Source organism: Phlebotomus papatasi, chromosome 1 (genome assembly GCF_024763615.1).
Source record: "Phlebotomus papatasi isolate M1 chromosome 1, Ppap_2.1, whole genome shotgun sequence".
Taxonomy (NCBI): domain Eukaryota; kingdom Metazoa; phylum Arthropoda; class Insecta; order Diptera; family Psychodidae; genus Phlebotomus; species Phlebotomus papatasi.
The window spans coordinates 80,788,637-80,801,987 of NC_077222.1; the positions used below are offsets into that span (position 1 = coordinate 80,788,637).

A 13,351-nucleotide genomic window follows, 5' to 3' on the forward strand; every position below is an offset into this window, starting at 1 on the left:
TTTTAGCATCGCAAATTGTTTGCTGAGTCAAATTATATCGTAATAAGGTCCAGTTTCGTTTAAAAAGTATCGCTTTACAATTCACTTCCTCGTGATGCTCGCGCTTCTGTGAGAAACATTGAGGGTTATATCAAGTCCAGGCTTGCTTGATGCGTTCTGCTTATGTCTTTCCTTTTCTCATTTTTTTCTTTAGTTGTTTTTTTGTAGCCACACACTTGTAAGAGGGTTGAACCCTATTTTGTGCTGGTATTTTGAATAAATTGAAATTGAAAAATAGGAGAAAAAGCTTAATTTCAAAACTGCCCCACTTCAAAGGTTCCCCACTTTCCCCTATTTGGATTAAAATTCCGTTAAGACGTCTCTCGGTTTGATCCGAAGGTCTGTTCAACACAAGGTTCAGTTACATTAAAAAAATAGAAGCTCCACTTCCCCCTATTCCCAAAGTTTCAGCTTAATTGGAAACAGTCGCTTTTCAATGGATCACAGCAACTGTGAATATTCTCAAAAGTGGTATCGCAACTAATAACCATTTTATTGCAATATTTTATTTAAATAAAAATTTGATGGAAGTACTATTCCACGGCAACAACTCACAAGAAAGGGGATCGAATCCCTCATTTCCCATAAATTTCCTATTTTCTATCTCTTTAAGAATTTCTAGGAAAAAAAATAAGGGAACATCTTTGATTAGAAGTGAAGATTTGCTTAATGATTAATTTAATTATTAAATTAAAATGAGAAACTAAGAAAAAGGATGATAAATGCTGAGTAAGAGAAGGTCCATAGAGGTAATCCTAACTAAAAAAAAAGAAAATGAAAAAACGGAGAAAAATGAAAGAAAAATTATGAATATTTAACAAGAGAGAAAATAAATAAAATGAAACACAGCACGTCATTTTATAATTTTTCTTTTTTTTTATTTTTTTTTCGTTCTTTGCCTTTTCGATTAGCAAAAATAGGTGTTTTTCCTCTCGGATTTATTTACAGGATAATCCAGATAGGGGAAAGTGCCCATGCTTTGCACGGTCCCAAGCTTTACAATGACTAAATTTTTCCTATATGCTTCTGAATGCATACGATTCTGCAATTATATTTTAAAAACAAGACACTTTCTCTTAGTTTTTAAAATATAGAAGATATGAGCCACATTTATTGAAAAACTCTTGGGGCCGTGTAATGCATGGGCACTTTCCCCTAATCCTTTTATAGTTCATTCTCTCGTGAGGAGTTGAACAATTGTGCTAATGAGTTTGCTGCCATTCTCATGATGCAACAAATTCAGACAAGGATCGCGGATTTTTTGCTCCAAAAGTTCCACAAGTTCCTTCCTCAGGCACTTGATCATCTCAGCCACAGAATGACTTGCCGCTTGAAGCATAATCCATCCATCTTCGAGGAGAATTATAAAATCTCCACCATGAAGTTCAATTTTGATGTCAGATCCGGAAAAGAGAACAAGTGGCAAGAGGGGTACCATTGTACATTCCCTGATGAAAATCCTTGATGTTTTCACCTTTTCCTGGAACACCAGGAAGGGAAAGTTGAAATGTCCGACAGTTGAGTTGACAGAAGATGGATGAATAGCCACATAGCCATCCTCGCGTGTCTTGAACCGCAACTCAGATGGCAGAGCGACTTTTGGTACAGCTCCGCCCACACTCATGATGAAATTCTTTTCTGGCGTGAGAACTTTTACAACATTGGGATATAGAGCTGCACAGAGAATACCCGTGAGAAGCCTATAATTATCTCCATTGCTATTCATCTCACTCCCTGTAATATCCAGCACATTGTCCTGGTATTTCCGATTGTGTCTACCCGAAAGATTGACTGGGATGAAACCAATGGCCACAAGGAGTTCCAGGAATTGCTGCTTGATTTCCATCAGCATCTCAAGGGTGGGTACTGAAAGAAAATTCTCATCGGCAAAACACCTTCCGGAATATCTGCTGCGTTTATTGGCTTCACGCCATCTCTGATAAGCCCTGAGAACTGTTAAATGGTCACTATTGAGAACAGCAAGTTCCCTTTTCTTCACATCAGCTTCCACTCTTTTGCTAAATGGCGCCACAAAAGGCGACTTATGACTCAAACAGGCTGCAATGGTCAGTACACTGTCCACACATTGAAAAATAGCTCCAAAGAGCATCAATTTCCCAATGCGCACATCAACGGGCAGCGTGGCCAAATGATGCCCAAGAGCTGTAAGATTTTGCTGAGAATCAAGTGCTCCCACATCCTGCAAACGCCCAATGGCCGATGAAATACTCTCCGGTGTTGGTGGTTCAATTGTCGCCTCAATAACACTCTCCACCGTTCGACTAGTGAAATTGGGCAGTGTTTTAATGCGCAGCAGAAGCTGCTCAAGCGGCACACGATGTATCTCCGGAACCGGTTGACTGAGAATGTGATTTGTGTAGCGATGACGAGTGAAGAGATGAATAGCCACACCACTCATCACTCTTCCTGCACGACCTTTTCGCTGCAATGCATTTGCCCTAGACACCCAAACCAACTCCAGAGATTCCATATTTCTATTCGAATCAAATCTCTTCTCTTTCATGTGTCCACAATCAATGACAAAGACACAATCATCGATGGTAACCGATGTTTCGGCAATATTTGTGCTCAGGACAATTTTTCGTTTAGGTGCCTTCACCTTTTGGAACACCATCGATTGTTCCTCATTCGTAAGTGTGGAGTGGAGAGGTACCAGGACGAAATTATCCGTACGGGGACTGAAGAGGGCATTGTCAGTGAGGAAATTGTGTACGGCCTGAATTTCAGCAAGACCGGGCAGAAAAATGAGGATAGTTCCTTCGCGAGGCCAATTATGTTCACCCTTGACAATGTGCACCAATACGGATTCTATCAGTTCCGGATTGACTTTCAACGGATCCATGAGAAACATTGTATTGCAGGTCCTCTTGGAGAAGTCTGCAGTAAACAAGGAGATTAAGGTAAGAATTAGACCTTCTTACTTCTTACAAAAGCTTTAAACTTTAAAGCTTCTGAGGATGGGAGTTTTGTACCATTTGATTTTTCCTAACATATCTTACAAAGGACTAAGGGCCCAAATAGACTCAGGCTGATCCTTGAAAATATTTAGCCTATAAATTCTGGCAGTAATGGATTATGTAAAAGAAATTCATGCGAAGGACCTCAGGGATAAATCTACTGTTAAATTTTAAAGGCCAAATATTCTCGAGAATCAGCCGGAATTTAAGGATCAAATTCATTAACTCTTTCGGCACCACAGCACGCAGCAACAATTTTAATTTTTTTTGATCAAAAATATCTTAACTCAAGAATTAATCGAGGTCCTTAAAAAATGTCCTAGAATTGGACATCCTTAAGGGATTGTAATTTACCATAAGAATTGGTATAATAAGAAAAGAATATAATATAATAAGAATTGGTATAAATAATTTAAATAATTCCCGAAACATCCATCTTCTGCTTTGGGAACGCAGATTCCCAAAAGACGCAAAAGCAAAAGAGTTAAGGAAAATAAGAAAAATGAGGTGAACGAAATTCCCGTCATCTGCAGCTTCAAAACCCCAGATAAGCTTATGGTAGCTGATATTCTTTACGAGGGACCTTGGAGTGCGTGAAAATTCGATTGTGAGTTAAATTTTTGGGGGTGAAGATTCGCGTTAAGTGAACTGTTCTCGTTGGTTGAAAGAGATAAAATTGGCTCGACGCGATTCTTTACTCTCTAGTTACAATAAACTTATCTGACCTTATCACTGGTCATTTTCAATATTAAATAGTCTGAGTGGGGAAGGCCAAAGAAAGAAAAAAAAAGTTCATTGAAATTGGTTTATAAACATTAGAGATAGAGTCCGGTCTATTTGAATGTAGTAGGGTCAAGGTACAGTGAGTTGGGGTAGAGACGGATGGGACCCATTGTTAGAAAATCTCAATCTCGGATACAATATATACTAAAATTTCATCAAAATCGCTTCATAAACACCGAAGTCCGGTCAAGACATTTTTGATTATAGCTCGGGTCAGGGAACATCGAGGAAGAAGTGCGACCTACCGTTGGAAAGGTCTTGACCTCAGCTACAACATACTATAATTTAAAGAAAAAGCATAGTCTAGTTTTTGAAATATACGACATCGAAATTTCGAAAACGATTTTTCGAATAATCGGACCTTCTATTAAATCAGATGAAATTCGGGTATCATAGAGGTTATAGTAATCCACGAGAGCTATTCAAAACACCAAAATTTTTCAAGTTCTGACAAATACGACCGGAGATATGCCCATTTGAAAATTGAATATTTGACCCCTTCTAGCTCGAGTTAGGAGAGTCATAGAGGTTTATTTTTTTTTAATCGAAATCTCTTAGGCCTAACTATAATATAATAAAATTTGAGATCGATCGATGCCATAAGGAGTAAGGGAGACAACAAAATTTGGTGGCATTCCAAAATGGAGGAAGGGGGTGGGGATGGGGGTGGATCTGACATCACCGACATCACCTACTTCTATCCGCCTATCAACATTTAACCTTTGTCGAAAACCTCTTGTCAATATCTCTCTCCAGAAGGGGTTATATGATGGACAGATAAACGGGACGTCTACGAAAATCGATTTTTGGCGCATATGATATTCGAGATCTGTCAGTGTCAAAACTTATAAATCCAAAATTTGGGCCCGATCTGACGAGATCGAATTTCACCTCGGATACAAAAGCTTGAGTTTGTAAAGAACCTCGGCTAATAACTACTTTTATCATTTGTATTGGGAGAGCAACGCTTTTATTGTAGAAAATTTACAACGATTATCGTACCATTCAAAACTGAAAAGGAAGTAAATTGAACTTTCGTCCAAAAACTCCACTGCGATTACTAAGATAAAAGAAGAATAAGTTAATCGAAAAGTAAAACGATAATCATAATTTTCAACCTATTCAATCAAAAAATTGAAATTTTTGACGATAGTCGTTGTATATACTTCAGTGATGCAATTCTGACGCCGTCACATTGCTATCCCGCCAAAATTTTCCCGATTTTGCGAAATAGAAATATACATCATACACAGAGTCTTCACTCTGTATGAGTGGGCACGGATAAAGAGTGTGGCGCTTTTAGAGGGATGGCATGTGTAGTAGTGCACAAAAAGCGGAATAATTGCTGTTATTATGAATATCCCGCGAATTTTATCTCGCGAGCTCCTGGAGGTCGCAAGTTGGAAAAATAAATGCATTTTAGGTGAAAATTTCGCGGTTTAGTGCACAAAAAATATTTGTTAAAATTGTTTCTATTTAATTTATACTATGATTTATAATTATAAATAACACTGTCCACGATGAAAAATTGAAATGATTATCTATGAACACTTTGGGGTTTCTTGGTGCCTCCTGAACATATCTCACGAAGGTACTCATTTGTGTAATATGGTTATATTATTCGGACGTCAAAATTCTAAGATATTTTAATGTGAAAATTCTCAAGAAATGGGTAGAATTATTTTTATTAAGTTCATGTTATGTCAATAATGGTACTTAATAGGATGTTGGTGTACAGAAACGGTTTGTGCAAGACAATTCAAAGAAGACTGCCCTAGACCCAACCACTTTCTTATATTTTAATTTTTAATTTCTTATATTTATGGGACACCTGTGTTCAAAAACCATTTCGATATCGAATTTTCAAATATGAATGTTTATAACCACTTTGGACGGCTTATTTTCAATCGATTTGCTTAAATTAGGATTTTTTTCACGTATATTACTTTTTAATTTGTTCGTATGCTTGTTACTTATGCTAAAATATTTTAAAACCTACTTTCTTAAGCAGTGTCTTATTTTTGAATGGTTTATTTTTTAATTTATCAATTAATTTAATCGGTAGTAATACGGTATGTACCCAAAAAGCATGCGAAAAGATGATAGACGGATAGCTCTTTTCCGTGAGTTCGAGCACTCCGCAAAGCCGAGACGATTTGCCATCTCTTTTTCTATAATTTTCTTCATTTTCGTCATAAATACCTGAATACCATTCGAATCCACGAAAAGGATTGCGCAGGACTACTTATTTTCGTTACGAAAAAAGAGCTAAGTCACTGAAGATCATAAATACTAAAAAGTTAAGGTGTTCAAAGAAATTCTAATCAAATAATTTAGGAATATATAACACGGTGATGATATCTATACAATCTTCTCTTTTATTCTCTCATACAACCTGCATCATTTCTTATATAAGACAGTACAAAGGTCATCACTGTCAAATACAAAGGTCATTTTCTTGACCGAAAATGCGCTTCAAATAATTTAGGGTCATATTCAATTTTAAGACGTTTTTTTTTGTTCATATTTTACCATATTGCTAACAGTGTCCTTCTCGATCCTATAATATTCAGTGATCCTAGCTTTTTCTTCAAGAAAATATTCACGTGAAGGACACAAGTTGTCCCATACAGCTTTATTCGTAAGTTTGAAAAATTTTCAAGAATTTATAAGGAAAATCGAGGAAAACACAGGAAAAACTAAGTGATAAGGAAATTGTTTGTTCTAGGGAATTTTTCCTTGAATTCACGTTCACAAATCATTCCTAGATTCTGGACACCAATGTCCTGCAATGAATAGTTATTAATATAATAATATGAGTTTAAACAAACAAGTCAATTCATTTCTTGAGAATTTTCACCTGAACATATCTCAGAAATTTAAAGTGGTACTCCTCCATAAATGTCTTTGAAGAATATATGTTCATGAAACACCAAAAGGACCACAAAAGTACTGATTCACTTCCGTCTCACGAGAAAGGATTTAATTTTATTGCATTGTGTTTTAGAAAAAAAAAACACTTTAGGTATTACAGTAATAACGAGATTGTTAAACAAACACCCAAGGCATTAATAAATTCATATGGAAAAATCATTTAAAAAAAATATTTTGTTGCCTTGGACCAAACTTATAACAAAGAAATTAAAATTTGAGTGATTTGATAAAATTGTGTATCTAACGGAAATGATTTTGAAAATATCCCGCAAATAAAGAGTGAATGAGAGAGTGCGAGCGAGAGCAATGGCATGATTGAGAAATGACAGTCTCATTGAACAAGTGTTGAATTTCACGAATTTTTCTATAGTTTTTCGCGATTTTAATGTTTTAGTAAATCAAATCACAACAATTTTCATCTTGTGAAAGGTGTTTCTGTGTTTAAATGTGAATAATTTGCTCAAAAATGCACAAAATATGAGCTGAAGCGGCTTCACACACACAACCATCATTCCGAAAAATCTGGATAAATTTCGTGACGGCCATCGGAATTGGGGGGCAGATTACTGCTGAAAAAAAAATATTTTTTTTCTTCAATAATCATGCATGAAAACAACAATAATCGTATTATGATAAAAGTGTACACATAAACAGTAAAAACAATTTAAATTTGCAAGTTTAATTCAACTAAAGGTGTCTACACATTGGGAACAATTTTCATCAAAATTGCTTTTTTGAAGGAAATTGCCTGCAGCGCTGCTGGAGGAAACATCAAAATTCTGTCAAAAATGCAATTTTTGACGAAAATTGCTCGCAATTCATAGAGACCTTAAGGGAAGAGCACCTTAGATTGAAATGTTAAGAGATATGCACGATATTTAGGCGAAAATATAAGCCTCAAAATATTATTTGGTGTTTTTGTGTATGCTAATCCGTGTATTAATGATCAATTTATCTATATCTGTGCATTTGAATTTTAAATTTTTACAATAAATTAATAAAAAATAGATGTAATTGCAACTATGTACTCTGTATCTCGGATAGTCGCGAATTTAATAAGGTTTCTCACGGAAAATTGGTTTTATAAATTAAATCTGAGTTAATACACTGCATTTTTGTGAGACTTAAATGGCAAAAAGTAACAAATTATTTGACACGCTCAGAGCTGAAGTTGATCGTTTTAAAAGAGAATTGCATACAAAGGAGACCACTTCCGCTCTGAGCGTCTCATTTTTAAAAATTGATTTGAATTGATGCAATAATGTGGTAATAACCTGACGATCTAAGGAACACTGCCGGTCGCTGGTGCTCTTCCCTTATGTTGAAATTCCAACAGAAAAAATTTAACTTTCATTTGAAAATGAAATATCTGATTCTATAAGATACAACGTTACATACAACTCTCGGTAATAATTAAAAATATTATAAATAATAATAATAATAATAAAATGAACCAATAAGATAGGGTGGAATCACCACTTCTCGCCAGTGCCCCACTTTTCGTCACTTATATTGAAATCGCTATTTTTCGCGATTTATGAAATAAATGATCCGCAAAGTTATTTGTATTTTTACTGCTGCTACGTATAAAGTCGAAAAATAATAATTATATTCGTTTTGAATTGATGATTTTTAGCATTTTTAAGAGCAATATTTCAAGCAAGTGCATCGAATACAATATTTCTTACCAAATATAGTTACTTTGGACCTTTTCAAGTGGGTGGCGAGAAGTGGTTACAGAACTGGCGAAAAATGGTAAAAAGTGGCGACGAAGTGGTTACTTTTGTATTGTTAATAAAAATCAGTTTTTTGGGTACTCCAACGTTAAATTGTTGGACTTTTGTTTTGACGAATCTAGAGCTAATACATCTAAGTAACTTTATGTCAAATTTGAGTTATCTAGTAATAAGGGTTCAAATGTTATAATAAAATGAATCCCTCTTTTTCCTAAACATGGCGATAAGTGGTTACTCCACCCTAGTTAGAACTTAATTTTTCAGCTTCCTGGCTAAATATTGCTACGATTATCGTATTATTATTTCCTATGTTTTATCACAGCAAAAATTTCATTTTTCAACAATTGCGTTGAACTTTTCTTATTCCTCTTTTATTTTATGTAATTGCAGTCGAGCTTTCGGGAATTGAACTTTTGGTAAAACAGCTAAGTTTCCTACGAAAAACGTTGGATTTCATCCGATTCATAAGTTACTTAAAGAACATTTTAAAATAGTTTTAGGAGTTAATAGAATTTGATTATCGTACAAAAATTGCTTGTCGGTTCATTACCGGTTCACAATCGATTTGAACTGATTTATAAATCACTTAAAATATTTCTCAAAATGCACTTCAATAGGCTTAAGAGCCTTAAGAGTAATATGATTGAGTTTCGGATAAAAATTAATTATCGGTTATGAACCGATTTATTACCGATTGGAATCGATTCAGGCTTATCAGGAATTCTGAAACCTTTCCAACGAGTCCAACATGATACCATTCGGTTCAGAAATACGCTCTCTAGAGTCTTTTTAACCTTTGACTTTGAAAAACCGTATAAGGACGAAATGTCCTGCTGAGCAACCTCTAAAATATATCGAAAAATGAAAAGAACACACGACGCGTGTTTGAGCAATCTCCAAAAAACTATGGTTAGCGATCCATGTGGCGACTTCTGGGGAGTCTCTAGAAGATCCTAGATCTCTATCTCTACTTAGTTTAGGCTCTAGGAATTGTAACGGCCGGGCAGACGGACAAACGGGACCGATATGTTGAGAAAGGTAGAAATTTTGAGGGTTGAAAAAATCGAGGGATTATAGGGGAACTGTACCAAATTTCGACCAGCTTGGAATATCGCCCACTTATGTTGTTCCTAAAATTTTCTGGGATTTTTAGGTTTTATATTACACCAATGATTAAACAATACAAAAAAAAGATGAAATATGTCGCTTCGACGAGCGATGTTCAAAAGACTTTGGAAGAATTCCGAAAAGGCAAGGAACTATGAGAATCAAAGTGGTCGAAAAATTACCCAAAGCTTTGACTATATTTTTATTTATTTTAAAATGACAAAACTTCTTAAGATGAAGTAATAAAAAAAATATTTTGTATTAAAAATATTCCTTTTTAAATTTAAGGTTTTGTAGCTTGCATGCAATGATGCCGAAATTTGGTACAGTTACCCTACTGCTCTCTTTGTGGAGTTCGAGCAGTAAATCCAACTTGTTTCACTTACCTCTATATCGTGCGTAAAAGTCCGACAATTTGAGATTCTCATCCCGGATGGATCTTGGTGGGTCTGCATTGGAGGCAATCACATCGGCATATTCAAGTTCATTCAATAGATCTTGTTCATCCGATTTTTTGAGTTTCCGACAATGCTGAGAATCAGCTTCCAGCACATAATTGCACTGCTCCACTATATCCTCCAGGAAGAGTTGTTCCACGGGAAATGTTCTGCCTGGAATGTCCAGGACAGGGGCACCTTTGAAGTATTCTGAGAAGATTTTAGCATTGAGAGTGGCTGACATTAGGATCACTCTGAAGTCTGAGCGTTTTTCAAGAAGTTCTCTGAGTATGAGCAAGAGGAAGTCAGACTCTTCACTTCTTTCGTGAACTTCGTCTACAATGACGTATGTCACTGTGGCCAGGAGAGGATCGGTTTGAAGGCGTCGAAGAAGGATTCCTGTGGTGCAGAAGGTCAGTCGAGTGGCTGAGGATATTTTATTCTCTAGGCGAATTTGGTATCCTACTGAATTTCCTATTCGTTCGACTCTCTCATCTGCAACTCTCTGGGCTACTCCAATTGCTGATAGGCGTCGAGGTTGGGTGCAGATGATCTCCACGTGAGGGACATTTTTCCCATTCTTTGATGATGTGAGCCATTGATCGAGTAGGAATTGAGGCACTTGGGTACTTTTGCCACAACCTGTTTCACCACTTATCACAACCACTTGACTTTTTTCCAGTAATCCGAGAATGTCTTTCCGCTTGTCCCAGACAGGGAGTGATTGTCGGACTTTCATCATGTTCTGGTAGCTGGGATTTGTCTGTTTCTCCTCAAATTTCCGTACTAACCGGACATTTTCTCTCCGAAGTTCCTCCTTGGAGACTGAATCTCTCTCAGATTTACCTGTAGATCCTTTCTGGTAGTGCGATGGGAGATTCTTCTTCTCTTCCACCCCATTTATCGCTTCGTCCGGAACGTAGAATATTGAGACTTTTGGATGGAGAAAAGGTGCTAAGTCATTTCGTAGAAATTCCTCTACTTCTTCCTTCGATTGCAGCAATTCTGACAGAGTATAGATGCTTGGCATGCCATCCTCAGCGACTTTTCGTGCTTCCAGGGCCAGCATTCTCATCAAACGCAGGCACAGGGTGCTGGGAAAATCTGGGTAGGTTGTCTTGAGGAGTACAAGAGGAGCTTCAGTGGGATATTTACAGTCATTGGGAAAACGTATTTCCAGATAGAACCAGTTTTCTGCATCCTTGGCGTGCTTATCAACAGGTTTTTCTGGAGGTTTTTCAACTTCATGCGAAAATCTACAGTTTTCCCCGTATTTACACTTTCCACGTGCAAAATTTCTACATTTTTCCACACTTTTCTTCACTTTAGGCACATTTTTACTTCTTTCCAGCTCCAGATCTATCTTCCTCTTTTCTGAGGGACTATGAATGAGAAGATGATCTATCTTGAGTCTCAATTGCCATACCCTGTTCTTTTCTTTTTCCTCGAAATTCTTCTCATAGATCGATTCCAAGGCAGATTTTTCATCTTCTCGCATCTCCAGAAGTTCATTTTCTGTGACAGATGATTCCGGAGGAGGACTCTCCGCTATGGGCGGTGGAAAATATTTGCAATAGAGTAATTTTAGGGCATCATCGAGTTCCCATTTCGTATACTCTAGCGCTTCTTGGCAGTGATTTTTGTGGAAACCATAACTTTCAATCTTCCGGATGGCGTAGAATCTCATCATATCTTCGGCGGAGGAGCCAGTTTTTGGCACATTCGAAAAGTCAGTGATACCCTGAATAACCAGATTACCTCTCTCCTCCCAGTAAGATTTTTTAAGACGATTTCCCTTGTCCCTGTAAGCACTGATACTCTCTAACTCGAAGTCCTGTCCATGAATCTCTCTCAGAGTCTCCATCACCAAATTCTGGGAGTCTTCGTTCATCCGCAGAACTTGAAGTTCGACTTTCACTGGAGCCTTTGGTGGAGGAGGCTTCATTGCAGAGTTTCTGTTCAAAGAAATTCAGGAGTAGGTTCAATGGGAATAGCTTTCACGTAGGGGGAATACTTACGTTGAACTCGCATCCAGCACTGGGCGCAGAAAACCAATCATCTTCTTAGTCTCTTCGTCCATCTCGAGAGTCAGAATCACACACGTGCGTGAGTAAGGTAGATTTGGAAGTTCTTGGAGATAAATTGAATTATTTCACAATTTCACTTCACACTGGGCTGGGGCAATCTCAGCTGATTGACTGACATGTGGCGATGGTGTCATCTTCGTGAAACTTCGTGAAATCGGGGAATTTTATACTTCCTCCACATAAATTACACGTAATTTATGAATTTGTATTATGAAGAAATTTACAATTTTTACTGCTATCTTGACGAATATTCATAGTCAAATTGAATATTTTTTAAGTAATGCAAATGATAAATTAGACTGTAATAAGAAAGAGCATTATTTCCTCAAAAATATTTTTTATGTATAGAAATATGGAAATCAAAAGAGCAGCGTATAAAAACCTTTGGGGCGTAAAAATCAAGAAGGGAAAAAATATCGGCGCAAATATCAACGATATATTGATAATTTGAATTGAAATACCGTTACGATATTCATCTGAGTACGAAAAAACTACAGAAAATCTTTCTAGAAAGTTTTTTATTATGCTGCAATCATGTAAATTTATTTAAGATAAGAATAATATTTAGATATTATGCTAAATGTGTGTGATTCAGAGGACATCATATGGTAATTTACCGTAGAAACAGAATCAAAAGACCCAAATAGTTTTTGTTAATTGAATTGAAGAATAGAAGTGGTATTTATAGAGTTGGAACCGTTGGAACTATTATTCACTTAACACACCGTAGATTATTATTTGTGAACTTTGCAAATTCGAATTCGATTCATAGCTTAAGTAAAGGAGAAAAGAAACATAATAATATGTTTATAAATTGCTGAATGGAAAATATAAAGCCTACAATAGGATCTTAAAAACTTACACTGATAGTGATAAATAGATTTTCTATAAAGGTGGACATTTTGGCACGAGTTAACGTAATTTACAAATGCTCAACGGTGTTTTTTTTTTTGAAAAAAGCTTGTCTAGGTCTTTTATGGAAGATATTTATATCTCATTCTTTGTAATCTTTACGAAAAATTAGGCTTAGACTCTGGCTGATCCTCTAGTCTAGAATATTTAGCCTGTAAAAGGACATTGGGCAAAAATGTATGAGAGTTGGTCTATGTGGCGACCACAGACACTGAGAAAAAAAAAGAGGGTGCGATTAACATTTTTCCTCATAAATTTAACACTTTTAGGTGTAAAAATATATCAACATTTTTTAATGTTAATTTTACATCTTTTTAAGGGTAAAATTAACATGAAAA

General features: G+C 36.2%; 1 protein-coding gene across 1 annotated transcript; it reads right to left on the reverse strand.

The window, feature by feature from the left end:
- Positions 1-892: 892 nt before the first annotated feature.
- Positions 893-12,233, reverse strand: LOC129810314 (putative ATP-dependent RNA helicase DHX57). The gene is made up of 3 exons (XM_055860686.1): positions 12,033-12,233; positions 9,964-11,969; positions 893-2,937 (listed from the first exon to the last, which is right to left on the reverse strand). Exons 1-3 carry the CDS (start codon positions 12,092-12,094, stop codon positions 1,211-1,213), a joined length of 3,795 nt encoding a protein of 1,264 aa, XP_055716661.1. The 5' UTR covers positions 12,095-12,233; the 3' UTR covers positions 893-1,210.
- Positions 12,234-13,351: the final 1,118 nt, after the last annotated feature.

Excerpts from the sequence above, each read along its gene's own strand:
- LOC129810314 (XM_055860686.1), bottom strand. The coding sequence starts at position 12,094 with ATGGACGAAGAGACTAAGAAGATGATTGGTTTTCTGCGCCCAGTGCTG. Across the intron at positions 11,970-12,032 it reads GTGCTGGATGCGAGTTCAAC|AAACTCTGCAATGAAGCCTC; the intron begins GTAAGTATTCCC and ends TTCTTTGAACAG. Across the intron at positions 2,938-9,963 it reads CTTTTACGCACGATATAGAG|ACTTCTCCAAGAGGACCTGC; the intron begins GTAAGTGAAACA and ends TGTTTACTGCAG.